Source organism: Penaeus japonicus, unplaced genomic scaffold (assembly GCF_977035675.1).
Source record: "Penaeus japonicus unplaced genomic scaffold, GWHDUDI00000001_assembly GWHDUDI00000039, whole genome shotgun sequence".
In the NCBI taxonomy this organism is placed as follows: domain Eukaryota; kingdom Metazoa; phylum Arthropoda; class Malacostraca; order Decapoda; family Penaeidae; genus Penaeus; species Penaeus japonicus.
The window spans coordinates 20,399,857-20,417,356 of NW_028234441.1; the positions used below are offsets into that span (position 1 = coordinate 20,399,857).

Below are 17,500 nucleotides of genomic sequence, written 5' to 3' on the forward strand. Positions count from 1 at the left end.
TGGGCGTGGGCTTACCGTGGGCGACGTGTGACAACAAATGGAACACCGAAAATTGTTCTCAAGTATATAACATTGATGGATTTTTTTTTTTCGAACGATTTTTTGATATTGTGTGATTTTTTTTTTTTTTTTGTCTTGTATGTTTTTTTGTTTTTTTTAGAGGTGGTTTTGAGCTTTATTTATTTTTTTTTTTTTTGAGTGTTTATACATCGTATTTTTGTCTTTTTCTATTTATTTTTTTTCTGTTCACGCAATGAAAACATTTTGTGTATTTATTTACTTTTACATTGATATCTTATTCAGTCGAAAATGGCATTGGTATCATTGTTATTTCTTCCACAAAGCACATTTTTGATTTTGAGTAAACTGTATTCATCACCTTAGACTTGTAATACACAATTCTCTTTTTGACTTTTTCACGTAATGACAGACTATGGACCTTATTTTTGCTGTTTTTACACGTAATAATTATATATATATATATATATATATATATATATATATATATATATATATATATATATATACATATATACATATATACACATACTTTTTTCGGTAAAACTTTTAATATCTTTATTAAAAGCATTAGTATAATTATTCAGTGTAAATAGATTCTCTGCACCGTCTGGCTTTCTTTGCAAAGCAAGAAAATATCACAAGTTTCTAAATATTTTTTTGAAAATATTGAAATATTTTTCATTTACTTTAGAAGGATAGAATCAAAGTAAAAAAAAAAAAATTGCTAACAAGCATAATTTTTTGGACTGTTTCATCAGTATCCTTCATGAGATAAACAACACGAAATGATCAATCTATTTCCCAAAAAACATGCTATATTAATAAATAAAATCCCATTTTTCATATTATTTTTGTCCCCCCTTCATCCGTCAATATATAGAAAACGGAATACCGTACTTAAAGTGGTCATTTTCTTTGCCGGTGAGAGGGTAAACTAAACCAAATTCGCTCTTAATCTTACTTTTCCTCATGTTTCAGTTAGTGGTTGAGAACTCCACTTACCAAGAAGTGTCCGGTCATAGCCGGTCACCAGCTGACGAATTCTTCCAGTAAGTTTCCACAAAAAAAACATGTATTTTATTCACGAATGTATGTCAATAATGAAAATAATAATAATAATAAAAAAAAAAACATTTATGAGATTACGAAAATGATAATGCAGTTAAAAAATAACGTAAAGAAGTTGGTAACAATACTGGTGATGATGCAATAACATATATAACCATGATATTCACTGATAATTATAATATGTGTCAATAATACAATGATACAATGAGTCATTATAATACCCATAAGTCAAACCTCACTATACAGAGTACAGTTTTCAGGTACATGACATTAACAAGGATTTGGACTATGAATTATTTAAAAGCATACAGGAATATGTCATCTTCGAGAGAGAGAGAGAGAGAGAGAGAGAGAGAGAGAGAGAGAGAGAGAGAGAGAGAGAGAGAGAGAGAGAGAGAGAGAGAGAGAGAGAGAGAGAGAGAGAGAGAGAGAGAAAGAGAAAGAGAGAGAAAGAGAGAGAAAGAGAGAGAGAGAGAGCGATAAAGAGAGAGAAAGAGAGAGAGAGAGAGAGAGTGAGAATTTCATTCAATTCTTCGTGTTTTTAGAATTAACGAAATTACAGCAGTAATAGATATTCTATAGTTATCAAGTATGTAATAGATATATTACATTAATAATAATCTGTTTAAATGATAAAAACACAGAAAATTATAATCATCTTCATCTCAAATATATCATAGGAATTATCACATATCTAATGAATTGATAATAACAGTTGCTATAAATTGAATAAAAACGATTATAATAATTTAAATCTCAGCTTATTAATAAAAAGAATATCATCCATATATAACAGGTAAAAATAACTTTTCTCTCTTTCATTTAAAATAAAGATACCACTAACTGCATATTGAATCAAACATATAAAAATACCATATAATTTCAATCTTATAAAAGTAAAAACATATATAATTCTTTCGTCTATGAAGAAAACACAGAAAAAAACTCATAGAACAACAAACAAACAGCAATTCCGATCATATCCAGAAACAAAAACAACAAACAAACAACAATTCCGATCATACCCAGAAACAAAAACAAAAACAACAAACAAACAACAATTCCGATCATATCCAAAAACAAACACAAAAACAACAAACAAGCAACAATTCCGATCATATCCAGAAACAAAAATAAAAACAACAAACAAACAACAATTCCGATCACATCCAAAAACAAAAAAAAAAAAAAAAAAAAAACACAACTAATTCCACAAATCAATTTTTTTTAAAAATAAAAAATTCTATCCCCACCACAGTTACCAGATCCTGCACATATCCTCGGGCATCGATGAAACGGGAGGTTTCGTGCTGCCGATAGTTCTGGGAACACTGGCTGTCTGGATTCTCGTTTTCTTCAGTATCTTCAAAGGAATCAGAGTTACGGGGAAGGTGAGGCGATGGTGATGATTGGTGGTGAAGATGGTGAGGCGATGGTGATGATTGGTGGTGAAGATGGTGAGGCGATGGTGATGATTGGTGGTGAAGATGGTGAGGCGATGATGATGATTGGTGGTGAAGATGGTGAGGCGATGGTGAAGATGGTGGTGATTAGTGGTAAAGATGGTGATGATGGTGAGGCGATGGTGATGATTGGTGGTGAAGATGGTGAGGCGATGGTGATGATTGGTGGTGAAGATGATGAGGCGATGGTGATGATTGGTGGTGAAGATGGTGAGGCGATGATGATGATTGGTGGTGAAGATGGTGAGGCGCTGGTGATGATTGGTGGTGAAGATGGTGAGGCGATGGTGATGATTGGTGGTGAAGATGATGAGGCGATGGTAATGATTGGTGGTGAAGATGGTGAGGCGTTGATGATGATTGGTGGTGATGATGATGAGGCGATGGTGATGATTGGTGGTGAAGATGGTGAGGCGATGGTGATGATTGGTGGTGAAGATGGTGAGGCGATGGTGATGATTGGTGGTGAAGATGGTGATGATTGGTGGTGAATATGGTGAGGCGATGGTGATGATTGGTGGTGAAGATGGTGAGGCGATGGTGATGATTGGTGGTGAAGATGTTGAGGCGATGGTGATGATTGGTGGTGAAGATGGTGATGAGTGGTGGTTAGGATGCTGAGGCGATGGTGATGATTGGTGGTGAAGATGGTGAGGCGATGGTGATGATTGGTGGTGAAGATGGTGAGGCGATGGTGATGATTGGTGGTGAAGATGTTGAGGCGATGGTGATGATTGGTGGTGAAGATGGTGATGATTGGTGGTGATGATGATGAGGCGATGGTGATGATTGGTGGTGAAGATGGTGAGGCGATGGTGATGATTGGTGGTGAAGATGGTGAGGCGATGGTGATGATTGGTGGTGAAGATGGTGATGATTGGTGGTGAAGATGGTGAGGCGATGGTGATGATTGGTGGTGAAGATGGTGAGGCGATGGTGATGATTGGTGGTGAAGATGGTGAGGCGATGGTGATGATTGGTGGTGAAGATGGTGATGATTGGGGTGAAGATGGTGAGGCGATGGTGATGATTGGTGATGACGATGGTGATGATTGGTGGTGAAGATGGTGAGGCGATGGTGATGATGGTGAGGCGATGGTGATGACTGGTGGTGAAGATGGTGAGGCGATGGTGATGATTGGTGATGAAGATGGTGAGGCGATGGTGATGATTGGTGGTGATGATGGTGATGATTGGTGATGAAGATGGTGAGGCGATGGTGATGATTGGTGGTGAAGATGGTGAGGCGATGGTGATGATTGGTGGTTTTTTGTGGGGGGTTTGGGGGGGGGGGGATAGGCTGGAAGATGGTGAGGCGATGGTGATGATTGGTGGTGAAGATGGTGAGGCGATGGTGATGATTGGTGGTGAAGATGGTGGTAAAGATGGTGATGATTGTTGGTGATGATGGTGAGGCGATGGTGATGATTGGTGATGACGATGGTGATGATTGGTGGTGAAGATGGTGAGGCGATGGTGATGATTGGTGGTGAAGATGGTGAGGCGATGGTGATGATTGGTGATGAAGATGGTGAGGCGATGGTGATGATTGGTGGTGATGATGGTGATGATTGGTGATGAAGATGGTGAGGCGATGGTGATGATTGGTGGTGAAGATGGTGAGGCGATGGTGATGATTGGTGGTGAAGATGGTGAGGCGATGATGATGATTGGTGGTGAAGATGGTGAGGCGATGGTGAAGATGGTGGTGATTAGTGGTAAAGATGGTGATGATGGTGAGGCGATGGTGATGATTGGTGGTGAAGATGGTGGTAAAGATGGTGATGATTGGTGATGACGATGGTGATGATTGGTGGTGAAGATGGTGAGGCGATAGTGATGATTGGTGGTGAAGATGGTGAGGCGATGGTGATGATTGGTGATGACGATGGTGATGATTGGTGGTGAAGATGGAGAGACGATGGTGATGATTGGTGATGAAGATGGTGATGATTGGTGGTGATGATGGTGATGATTGGTGATGATTGGTGGTGAAGATGGTGAGGCGATGGTGATGATTGGTGGTGAAGATGGAGAGACGATGGTGATGATTGGTGGTGAAGATGGTGAGGCGATGGTGATGATTGGTGATGACGATGGTGATGATTGGTGATGAAGATGGTGAGGCGATGGTGATGATTGGTGGTGATGATGGTGATGATTGGTGGTGATTGGTGATGAAGATGGTGAGGCGATGGTGATGATGGTGATGATTGGTGGTGATTGGTGGTGAAGATGGTGAGGCGATGGTGATGATTGGTGGTGATGATGGTGATGATTGGTGGTGAAGATGGTGAGGCGATGGTGATGATTGGTGGTGAAGATGGTGAGGCGATGGTGATGATTGGTGGGGATTGGGGTGAAAGATGGTGATGTTGTGATGATTGGTGTGTGAGATGGTGTGAGGCGATGGTATGATTGGTGGTGAAGATGGTGAGGGGCGGATGGTGATGATTGGTGGTGATTGGTGGTGAAGATGGTGAGGCGATGGTGATGATTGGTGGTGAAGATGGTGAGGCGATGGTGATGATTGGTGGTGAAGATGGTGAGGCGATGGTGATGATTGGTGGTGATTGGTGGTGAAGATGGTGAGGCGATGGTGATGATTGGTGGTGAAGATGGTGAGGCGATGGTGATGATTGGTGGTGAAGATGGTGAGGCGACTCCCCCGGTGATCGCCGACTGGTGCCCGGCGGCATAGGTGATGATTGGTGGGGAAGATGGTGAGGCGATGGTGATGATTGGTGGTGATGATGGTGAGGCGATGGTGATGATTGGTGGGGAAGATGGTGAGGCGATGGTGATGATTGGTGGTGATTGGTGGTGATGATGATGAGGCGATGGTGATGATTGGTGGTGAAGATGGTGAGGCGATGGTGATGATTGGTGGGGAAGATGGTGAGGCGATGGTGATGATTGGTGGTGAAGATGGAGAGGCGATGGTGATGATGGTGAGGCGATGGTGATGATTGGTGGGGAAGATGGTGAGGCGATGGTGATGATTGGTGGTGAAGATGGTGAGGCGATGGTGATGATTGGAGAAGTGGTGATGCGAAGTAGATGGTGAGGCGATGGTGATGATTGGTGGTGATTGGTGGTGAAGATGGTGAGGCGATGGTGATGATTGGTGGTGATGATGGTGAGGCGTAGGTGATGATTGGTGGGGAATAGTGAGGCGATGTGAAATTGGTGGTGATAGTGTGAGGAGGATAAGCTATGGAGACTAATGTGGTGAAGATGGTGAGGCGATGGTGATGATTGGTGGGGAAGATGGTGAGGCGATGGTGATGATTGGTGGTGAAGATGGAGAGGCGATGGTGATGATGGTGAGGCGATGGTGATGATTGGTGGGGAAGATGGTGAGGCGATGGTGATGATTGGTGGTGATGATGGTGAGGCGATGGTGATGATTGGGGGGCCCCCCCCCCCCCCCCCCCCCCCCCCCCCCCCCCGCCCCCCCCCCCCCCCCCCCAATGCAGGGGAAGATGGTGAGGCATGTTGATGATGGTGGGGATGATGGTGAGGCGATGTGATGATTGTTGGTGATGATGTGCGGCGATGGTGAAGATTGTGTGAAGATGGAGAGGCGATGGTGATTGAAGGTGCGCCGATGGTGATGAGGGTGGGGAAGATGGTGATGCGACGGAGATGATTGTGTGATGAAGGTGAAGGAGGGGGAACAGGGGTGTGGGGGGAGGGGGCGATGGTGATGATTGGTGGGGAAGATGGTGAGGCGATGGTGATGATTGGTGGTGATGATGGTGAGGCGATGGTGATGATTGGTGGTGAAGATGGAGAGGCGATGGTGATGATGGTGAGGCGATGGTGATGATTGGTGGGGAAGATGGTGAGGCGATGGTGATGATTGGTGGGGAAGATGGTGAGGCGATGGTGATGATTGGTGGTGAAGATGGTGATGATTGGTGATGAAGATGGTTGAAAGGCGATTGGTGGATCGGATTGGTGGTGAAGTTGTGTGTGAGGCGATGGTGGATGATTGGTGTGTCGATGATGGTGAGGCGATAGGTGTTGATTGGTGTGCGATTGTGATGGATTGGTGGTGAGATGGATGAGGCCGATGGTGATGATTGAGTGGGATTTGAGTGAAGATGGTGAGGCGATGGGTGATGATTGGTGAGAAGATGGTGAGGCAGATGTGGTTGATGCATTGGTGGTGATCGATGGTGATGATTGGTTGATGAAGTTGGTGAGGCGTTGGTGATGATAGGTGGTGAAGATGGTTTGAGGCGAATGATGATGATTGGTGGTGAAGATGGTGAGGCGATGGTGAAGATGGTGGTTGAATTTGTGGATAAAGATGGTGATGATGGGAGGCAGATGGTGAGAAATTGGTGGTGAAGATGGTGGGTAAAGATGGTGCATGATTGGTAGATGACGGATGGTGATGTTATTGGTGGAGTGAAGATGAAGTTGAGGCGTTAGTGATGATGGTGGTGAAGAGGTGAGGCGGAATGGTGTGGATTAGTGTGATGACGATGGTGATGATTTGGTGGTGAAGATGGAGAGACGGGTTGGTTGCATGATTGGGTGGATGAAGATGCGTTGTTGATTTGGGTGGTTGATGATGGTGATGATACATGGTGATGCATTGGTGGTGAAGATGGGGTGAGGCGATGGTGATGATTGGTGAGTTGGAAGATGGAGAAGACGATGGTGATGATTGGTGGGGTGAAGATGGGTGATGGCCGGATGGTGATGATTAGGTGGATGACGATGGTGAGTTTGGTGATGAGGATGGTGAGGCGATGGTGGTGAAGGATTGGTGGTTGATGATGCGTGATGATTGGTGGTGGATTGGTGATGATAGAAGCTGGTGGGCGATGGTCGATGACATGGTGGTTGATGATTGGTGGTGATTGGTGGTGAAGGATCGGTGAGGCGATGGTGATGTTGGTGGTGATGATGGTGATGCTTGGTGGTGAAGATGTGAGCGCGAAGGTGTGATTATTGGTGGTGTAATGAAAGATGGTGGGGCGATGGTGATGATTGGTGGTGATTGGGTGGTGAAGATGGTGTGACCGGCGCATTGGTTTTTAGGCGATGGTGCGTGATGTTGTTTGTGTGGGTGAAGATGTGTTGACCGGCGATAGGGTGTATGAATGGTGAGTGAAAGATTGGTGAGGCGTGGTGATGATTCGTGTGAGTGATTGGCGTTGGTGTGAAGATGGATGTGGCGTTGGAGGGCGATGGTTTTTTGCTTTGGGGGAAAATTTTTTGGTGGTGAAGATGGTGAGGGCGATGGTGATGATTGGTGGTGAAGATGGTGTGGTGGAGAGGCGATTTGGTGTGATGGAGAGGCGGATGGTGATGATTGCGTGGGAGGAGATGGTGTGAGGCGATGGTGATGTTTGGTGGTGATGATGGTGTGGCGATGGTGATGATTGGTGGGGGAAGATGGTGAGGGCGGATGGTGATGATTGGTGGTGATTGGTGGGTGGGATGATGATGAGGCGATGGTGATGATTGGTGGTGAAGATGGTGCGGCGCATTGTTGATGATTGGTGTGGGAAGATGGTGAGGGATGGTGATGATTGGTGTTGAAGATGGAGATGAAGATGGAGAGGCAGATGGTGCCCCCCGGATGATGGAGATGTTGGTGAGGGCGATGGTGAATGATTGGTGGGGAAGATGGTTGAGGCGATGGTGATGATTTGGTTGGTGGTATGATGGTGAGGCGATGGTGTATGATGGTGGGGAAGATGGTGGTGAGGCGATGGTGATGATTGGTGGGGAAGATGGTGAGGCGATGGTGATGTTAGGTGGGGTGATGATGGTGAGGAGATGGTGATGATTGGTTGGTGAAGATTGGTGAGCGAGTGGCGAGATGGTGATGATGGTGAGGCGATGGTGATGATTGGTGGGGAAGATGGTGAGGCGATGGTGATGATTGGTGGTGATGATGGTGAGGCGATGGTGATGATTGGTGGGGAAGATGGTGAGGCGATGGTGATGATTGGTGGGGAAGATGGTGAGGCGATGTGCGATGGTGATGATTTGTGGTGCGAGAAGATGGAGAGGCGATGGTATGCTTGATGATGGTGAAGGCGAGGATGATGGTGATGATTGTGGTGGGGATGATGGGGTGAGGCGATGGTGATGATTGGTGGGGAAGATTGGGTTGATGCGAATGGTGATGATTGGTGGTGAGAAGTGATGATTGGTGATGAAGATGGTGTGAGGCGATTGGTGAGGCGATGGTGATGATTGGTGGGGAAGATGGTGAGGCGATGGTGATGATTGGTGGTGATGATGGTGAGGCGATGGTGATGATTGGTGGGGAAGATGGTGAGGCGATGGTGATGATTGGTGGGGAAGATGGTGAGGCGATGGTGATGATTGGTGGTGATGATGGTGAGGCGATGGTGATGATTGGTGGTGAAGATGGTGAGGCGATGGTGATGATTGGTGGTGAAGATGGTGAGGCGATGGTGATGATTGGTGGTGAAGATGGTGAGGCGATGGTGATGATTGGTGGTGAAGATGGTGAGGCGATGGTGATGATTGGTGGTGAAGATGGTGAGGCGATGGTGATGATTGGTGGTGAAGATGGTGAGGCGATGGTGATGATTGGTGGTGAAGATGGTGAGGCGATGGTGATGATTGGTGGTGAAGATGGTGATGATTGGTGGTGATGATGGTGAGGCGATGGTGATGATTGGTGATGAAGATGGTGAGGCGATGGTGATGATTGGTGGTGAAGATGGTGAGGCGATGGTGATGATTGGTGGTGAAGATGGTGAGGCGATGGTGATGATTGGTGGTGAAGATGGTGATGATTGGTGGTGATGATGGTGAGGCGATGGTGATGATTGGTGGTGAAGATGGTGAGGCGATGGTGATGATTGGTGGTGAAGATGGTGAGGCGATGGTGATGATTGGTGGTGAAGATGGTGATGATTGGTGGTGATGATGGTGAGGCGATGGTGATGATTGGTGATGAAGATGGTGAGGCGATGGTGATGATTGGTGGTGAAGATGGTGAGGCGATGGTGATGATTAGTGGTGAAGATGGTGAGGCGATGGTGATGATTGGTGGTGAAGATGGTGATGATTGGTGGTGATGATGGTGAGGCGATGGTGATGATTGGTGATGAAGATGGTGAGGCGATGGTGATGATTGGTGATGAAGATGGTGAGGCGATGGTGATGATTGGTGGTGAAGATGGTGAGGCGATGGTGATGATTAGTGGTGAAGATGGTGAGGCGATGGTGATGATTGGTGGTGAAGATGGTGATGATTGGTGGTGATGATGGTGAGGCGATGGTGATGATCGGTGGTGATGATGGTGAGGCGATGGTGATGATTGGTGGTGAAGATGGTGAGGCGATGTTGATGATTGGTGGTGAAGATGGTGATGATGGTGAGGCGATGGTGATGATTGGTGGTGAAGATGGTGAGGCGATGGTGATGATTGGTGGTGATGATGGTGAGGCGATGGTGATGATTAGTGGTGAAGATGATGAGGCGATGGTGATGATTGGTGATGAAGATGGTGAGGCGATGGTGATGATTGGTGATGAAGATGGTGAGGCGATGGTGATGATTAGTGGTGAAGATGATGAGGCGATGTTGATGATTGGTGGTGAAGATGGTGATGATGGTGAGGCGATGGTGATGATTGGTGATGAAGATGGTGAGGCGATGGTGATGATTGGTGGTGAAGATGGTGAGGCGATGGTGATGATTGGTGGTGAAGATGGTGAGGCGATGGTGATGATTATTATCACTCAATATTTTTCCCTTTTACTCTCATCATTAAAATCATTATCGATATCATAATTATCATAACCATCCCCCATTATCATCACCTTTATCATATTCGTCATTATAGCGAACCAAAAAAATAATAATGATAATATTACTAAAATTAATATGTATATTTACCAAAAATTTACGTTATAATTTCTATATTTTTTTTCTTTTTTTAAAATAATGGAATATCTTATCTTTATATTGAAAGATGTTTATATGCATTGCTATGTGTATCTGTCTATTAAATGATTTATCTTTTTCTCCATTCAAGGTAACTTATATATCTAGTTATTTATTTATTTCTCACTCTGTCTCTCTATCAGGTCATCTGTTTATATACCTTTATGTTTATAAACCCAACCCACCCCCCAACCCACACACCACCCAACCAGCCCACCCACCCCAAACCCCCAAACCCCACCCCAACCCCCCCCAAACCCCCCCAAAAACTCCACCCACAACCCCACCCCAACCCAACCCAACCAACCCCACTAACCCACCCACCAATCTCTCTCATCTCCTCCACAGCTCGTATGGTTCACCGTCACGTTTCCCTTCGTGATGCTGTTGATTCTGTTCCTTCGAGGCGTCACCCTCCCCGGCGCGTGGGATGGGATCTATTATTACATCTATCCGGACTTTAGGAAGCTGGCTAGGTTGGAGGTAGGTCGAGTGGATAGGTTGATGATATGATTATGTTGGGTGATTGGTCGTATTTTGTCTGTGTATATATATTGGATGATTTGTTTTGTTTTGTTTTGTTTCGTTTTGTTTTGTAGCTGTTGGTTTCTGGTTTGGTGTGTGGGTGGGGTTTTGTTGTTGCTAAAGGTAGAAAATGTGATTGTATACACTGGTTCTGCTTCTCTCTCTCTCTTTTCTCTTTCTCTCTCTCTCTCTTTCTCTCTCTCTCTCTTTCTCTCTCTCTCTCTCTCTCTCTCTCTCTCTCTTTCTTTCTCTTTCTATTTCTCTTCCTCTCTCTCTTTCTCTCTCTCCCTCTCTCTCTACCTTTCCCTTTCTATCATCTCCCCCCTCTTCCCTTCCTCCACCCTCTCCCCACACCCCTCCCTCAATCCCCACACCCCGACACACCCCTGAACCCCCAACCCTCCCCTCTCAACCCCCCACACCCCTACACCCTCTCCCCCCCACACCACTACACCCCCCTTCCTCAACCCCAACCCCCTCCCCCACACACCCCTAACACCCTCCCCTCTCAACCCCCAACCCCCCACACCCCCCTCCCCCATCCCCTAACCCCCCCCCAACTCCCTCCCCCTCTACACCCCTAACACCCACCCTCAACTCCCCCCCCAACCCCCACACCCTGACACCCTCCCTCAACCCCCAACCCCCCACACCCCTCCCCTCTCAACCCCCAACCCCCAACCCCCAACCCTCACCTCCCCCCTCCCCCAACCCCCACACCCCTCCCCCTCCCTCAACCCCAACCCTCCCCCACACCCCCTCCCCCCTCCCCCACACCCCTCTAACACCCACCCTCACCTCCCTTCTCTCTTCCAGGTCTGGGGAGACGCCGCCTCTCAGATATTCTTCAGCCTCGGGTCCGGCGGCGGAGCGCTGGTGTCCCTCGGCTCCTACAACAAGTTCCGCTACAACTGCCTCAGGAACGCCTACATCGTTCCGGTGTTGAATTCTGCCACGTCGATCTTCGCCGGTTTCGTGGTGTTCTCCGTGCTGGGTTTCATGGCGCATCAGACGGGGATTCCGGTTGAGAAGGTGACGACTGGAGGTGAGGGTTGAGTGAGTCGGTGGGTTGAGTCGGTGGGTTGAGTTTGTGGGGTGGGGGAAAGGGAGGGGGTGGGTGGGTGGGGGAACGGGAGTTGGGGGGGGTGGGGGAGAGGGTGGGGGATGGGGGTGTGGGGGGGAAGAGGGAGAGGGTGGGGGGATGGGAGAAGGTGGGTGGGGGGAAAGGGAGAGGGTGGGTGGAAGGAAGGGGAGAGGGTGGGTGGGGTTGGGTGTGGGGGGAAGGGAGAAGGTGGGGGACTGGGGGGAAAGGGAGAGGGGGGTGGGGGAAGGGGAGAGGGTGGGTGGGAGGAAGGGGTGGATGGGGGAAAGGGAGAGGGTGGGTGGGTGGGGAGAGGGTGGATGGATGGGGGGAAGGGGAGAGGGTAGGGAGAGGGTGGGTGGGGGGAAGGGGAGAGGGTGGGTTGGTGGGGGAAAGGGTGGGTGGGTAGGAGGAAGGGAGAGGGTGGGTGGGTGGGGGAAAGGGAGGGTGGGTGGGAGGAAGGAGAGTGGGGTGGGTGAGGGTGGGTGGGTAGGGGGAAAGGGAGAGGGTGGGGGGGAGGAAAGAAGGGGAGAGGGAGAGGTTGGGGGAGGGAGGGTTTGTTGGTGGGGTTGGCTCTTGAGTGGGGGGAGGGAGGGGGGTGTGATTCCTGAGTGCAGTTGACACTTAAGTGAGATTTCTTAGGGTTGACTCTTGGTGGGGTTGGGGCCTCAGGAAGGTGTAAAAGAGGTGGAAAAGAAGAGAGGAGGGGTTTCTATGGGAAGGAGGAAGGGGGTGATTACTGGGGGAATTTAGACTATACACAGGGTGGAGGGAGGAGGGTAGGGTGCTCTGGGTGGAGGGAGGGAGGGAGGGAAGGAGGGCGGGGAGTAGGGTATTCTGAGAGTTGTGGAGCAGGAGAGAAGAGGAGGGGGGGGGGGTTGATGAGGGAGTAGGAATGGGTGTTGGGGGTTGTTAGATTGGTTTTAAGAGATTTAATGGGGGGGAGGGGGAAGAATATACACATACACCCCCACCCCCCCGTCTTCTTCAACACCACACCACTCACCCCTCTCCCCCTTACCACCCACTTACCCCCCCCCCCTCTCTCTCACACACACGCACACATACACACACACATGCACCCCGTCTCTTTCCTCAACCCCTTCACCCCCCCAAACCATACCCTTCCCCACATATAATCTTCACCCACTCCTACCCTCACCCCAATACCACCCCAAACCCACATACACCCTCCCCCCCTTTTCCCTCTTCCCCCCTCCACGTCACCTACCACTAACCCCTTCGCTTCGACAGGGTCAGCTCCCCAACCCAACCCCCATTCCACTCCCACCCTAACCCACTCAAACCCACATACACCCTCCTCCCTTCCCCCACCCCCACCCCACACCACCCAAACCCACCTTCCCCCACCCCAACACCACCCAAACCCACATACACCTCCCACCCCAACACCACCCCAACACCACATACACCTCCCCACCCCATACCACCCCATCCCCACCTCCTCCCCCCCCCCCTTCCCCTCCCCCCCCTTCCCCTTCCCCCTCCCCACATCACCCACACCACTAACCCCCCCATTCGCTTCCTTCCACAGGACCAGCCCTGGCTTTCATCACCTACCCGGAAGCTGTGGCCATGATGCCCTTATCTCAACTCTGGGCTATTCTGTTCTTCACGATGTTATTCTTCCTGGGCATCGATTCCATTGTAAGTATGGGAGAAGAAGAGACGATAATTGATAGATAATTAGAGTAAGAACGATGGTGAGAATAGATAGATTTGTGTTAGTATTTTATGATGTGTTTGTTTACTGATGGTGCTGGGGATTTTTTAAAATTTATTATGATGGTATTGATGATGATAATGTAATATATGTGTATGGTGATGCTAGTTATAATGATGATGATAGTGATATGGAATAGGATAATGACAAATGATGATAAAGATAGCAACATAAAGATAATGACGATGACTACTAATGATAATGATAATAACCACAATGTAAATAATCATTTAATGATATGATGAAACAAACCACATTAACATCGGTAATAATACTAATAAAAAAAGTAAGTAAATAATAACATTACCAACAAAAACAAGATAAACATAACCAAACAATAATAATACGTAACACCCCCCCCTCTCCCCTTTCCACCCCCATCCCCCCACCCCCACCCCCACCATTACCAACAAAAACAAAACAAACTTAACTAAACAAAAACAAAACGTAACACCCCCCCACCCCCCACACACTCCACCTTCCCCCACACCCCCACACCCCCCTCCACCCTCCCCCCTCCACGCCCCCCCCCTCCCCCCCTTTACCCCCCCAGTTCGCCGAGATGGAGTCGATGGTTCTCACGATGACCGATGCTTTCCCACGCCTACGTCACGGGAGAACGTGGGTCACTCTGGCCTTCTGTGTGGCACTATTTCTCGTGGCACTCAGTTGCTGTACTAAGGTTAGTGTCAGTGGCGAGGTCAGTGGCAGGCGAGGTCAGAGGTCAGAGGGTATAGGTGAATGTGGGTGTGGGTGAGAATTTGTGTTTATTTGTGTGTGTGTGTGTGTGTGTGTATGTGTGTGTGTATGTATATATGTATGTATATATATATATATATATATATATATATATATATATATATATATATATATATATATATATATATATTGTTAATATAGTTATTTGTTGATTTCCTTAACTGAGTAATCATTTATTAATTCTAATTTCATATCTACCTATCTCTCTCTATATATATATATATCAATCCATCTATTCATCCAGAATTGAATCAACCATAAATAACCAATAGACCTTCAACAATAATACACAAATACACCCCCAACCTATCACAACAACCCCCCCCCCAAAAAAAAAAAAAAAAAACTCAAAACCTAGAAACTCAAAACCTAAAAACTAAAAACCTAAAAACTCAAAACTCAAAACCTAAAAAACTCAAAACCTAAAAACTAAAAACCTAAAAACTCAAAACTCAAAACCTAAAAACTAAAAACCTAAAAACTCAAAACCTAAAAAACTCAAAACCAAAAAACTCAAAACCTAAAAAGCTCAAACCCTAAAAAACTCAAAACCTAAAAACTCAAAACCTAAAAACTCAAAACCTAAAAAACTCAAAACCTAAAAAACTCAAAACCTAAAAAACTCAAAACCTAAAAAACTCAAAACCTAAAAACTCAAAACCTAAAAACTCAAAACCTAAAAAACTCAAAACCTAAAAAACTCAAAACCTAAAAACTCAAAACCTAAAAACTCAAAACCTAAAAAACTCAAAACCTAAAAAACTCAAAACCTAAAAACTCAAAACTAAAAACTCAAAACCTAAAAAACTCAAAACCTAAAAAACTCAAAACCTAAAAACTCAAAACCTAAAAACTCAAAACCTAAAAACTCAAAATCTAAAAAACTCAAAACCTAAAAACTCAAAACCTAAAAACTCAAAACCTAGAAACTCAAAACCTAAAAAACTCAAAACCAAAAAACTCAAAACCTAAAAACTCAAAACCTAAAAACTCAAAACTCAAAACCAAAAAACTCAAAACCTAAAAAAGTCAAAACCCAAAAAACTCAAAACCTAAAAACTCAAAACCTAAAAACTCAAAACCTAAAAACTCAAAACCTAAAAAACTCAAAACCTAAAAACTCAAAACCTAAAAAGTCAAAACCTAAATACTCAAACCCTAAAAAACAAAACCTAAAAAACTCAAAACCTAAAAAACTCAAAACCTAAAAGCTCAAAACCTAAAAACTCAAAACCTAAAAAACTCAAAACCTAAAAAGCTCAAAACCTAAAAACTCAAAACCTAAAAACTCAAAACCTAAAAAACTCAAAATCTAAAAACTCAAAACCTAAAAAACTCAAAACCTAAAAACTCAAAACCTAAAAACTCAAAACCTAAAAAACTCAAAACCTAAAAAGCTCAAAACCTAAAAACTCAAAACCTAAAAACTCAAAACCTAAAAAACTCAAAATCTAAAAACTCAAAACCTAAAAAACTCAAAACCTAAAAACTCAAAACCTAAAAACTCAAACCCTAAAAACCTCAAAACCTAAAAACTCAAAACCTAAACACTCAAAACCTAAAAACTCAAAACCTAAAAACTCTAACCCTAAAAACTCAAAACCTAAAAAACTCAAAACCTAAAAACTCAAAACCTAAAAACTCAAAACCTAAAAAAGTCAAAAACTAATTTCAAAAACCACTATCCTTTCAGGGCGGAATGTATGTTGTCCAGCTGTTGGATAGTTATTGTGCTCCATACACCTTCATATTCGTTGGTCTTTGTGAGATGCTGGTCTTCGGATATTCCTATGGTGAGATATTAGTAAAATTGTTGTTGTTGTTTTCGTTACTGATTAGTAGTAACAATAACAATGATGATAGTTATTAGAATAGGGTGTAATGCTGTTAGAGGTGATGATGATTAATGATCAAGGTGGTTATAGTAATTAATTATTAGTTGTATGATCAATATCAAAAGGAAAAAAAAGAATAATATTGTTACTACCACTCTCCTAGTTGCTTAATCATAATCATTATCATTCTATTCACATAACTATCATGAAAATTACTTGCATTATAGCCAGAAAACTATCATGAAATGTACTTGCACTATAGCCAAAAAACTAATATGAATATTACTTGCTCTATAATCCTATCATTTGAATTATCTTTATAGGTGTTGGTCGCTTGATACGAGATATACAAATGATGACTGGAAAAGCTGTACCTTATTTCTGGTATATAACCTGGTTAGCTATTACGCCGTCTGTGTTGGCGGTAAGTGTCAGTATATGGTTTAAATATATGCACACACACACACACACACACGCACAGACATACACACACACACACACACACACACACACACACACACACACAAAAAACAAAAAAAAAACACATATTCATTCTTTTATTTATCATGTTTTATTTCATTTGATTTTGAAATTCATTATGAAGTATATCAAATAGGATTACATATCTGATATGAAAAGGTATAAACAAATCAAAATAATGTTTCCTTTTTATCTCCGTTCTCCAACTTTTTTTTTTTCTCTCTCTCTATCTATCTATATCTCTCTCTCTTTCTCTCTATATATCTATCTCTTCTTCATTCCTTCTTTTCTTCTTAAATCTTCTAATCTTTGCGTGTTTATTTCCCTTCTCCATCTTTATCTCTTTATCCGTTTCCCTTTCTTCCACCTACATTATTTCGATATATGTGTTATTACCATATTAATATCTCTATATTATTCCTACATATATGACTACATAATTATCATCATTTTAATCTATTAATCTAAATTACCAAATCCTCTTCCCCCTCAACCCCCACCCCACCCCGCTCTTCTCTTCCCCTCCTCCTCCTCCTTTTTTCCGTTTTCCTCTCACTCTTTCTCTTGCTT

General features: G+C 44.8%; 1 protein-coding gene across 1 annotated transcript in view; it reads left to right on the forward strand.

The window, feature by feature from the left end:
• Positions 1–17,500, forward strand: part of LOC122254866 (sodium- and chloride-dependent GABA transporter 1-like) — a 35,640-nt gene that overhangs the window by 15,430 nt on the left and 2,710 nt on the right. The window contains exons 6-14 of the mRNA XM_086533569.1: positions 1–62; positions 1,000–1,070; positions 2,348–2,480; positions 10,855–10,989; positions 11,848–12,076; positions 13,668–13,780; positions 14,410–14,538; positions 16,309–16,408; positions 16,774–16,874. The exon at positions 1–62 is cut by the window's left edge and continues 93 nt beyond it. Of these exons, the coding sequence (XP_086389695.1) occupies positions 1–62; positions 1,000–1,070; positions 2,348–2,480; positions 10,855–10,989; positions 11,848–12,076; positions 13,668–13,780; positions 14,410–14,538; positions 16,309–16,408; positions 16,774–16,874 (1,073 nt within the window). The remainder of the gene's footprint in view (positions 63–999; positions 1,071–2,347; positions 2,481–10,854; positions 10,990–11,847; positions 12,077–13,667; positions 13,781–14,409; positions 14,539–16,308; positions 16,409–16,773; positions 16,875–17,500) is intronic.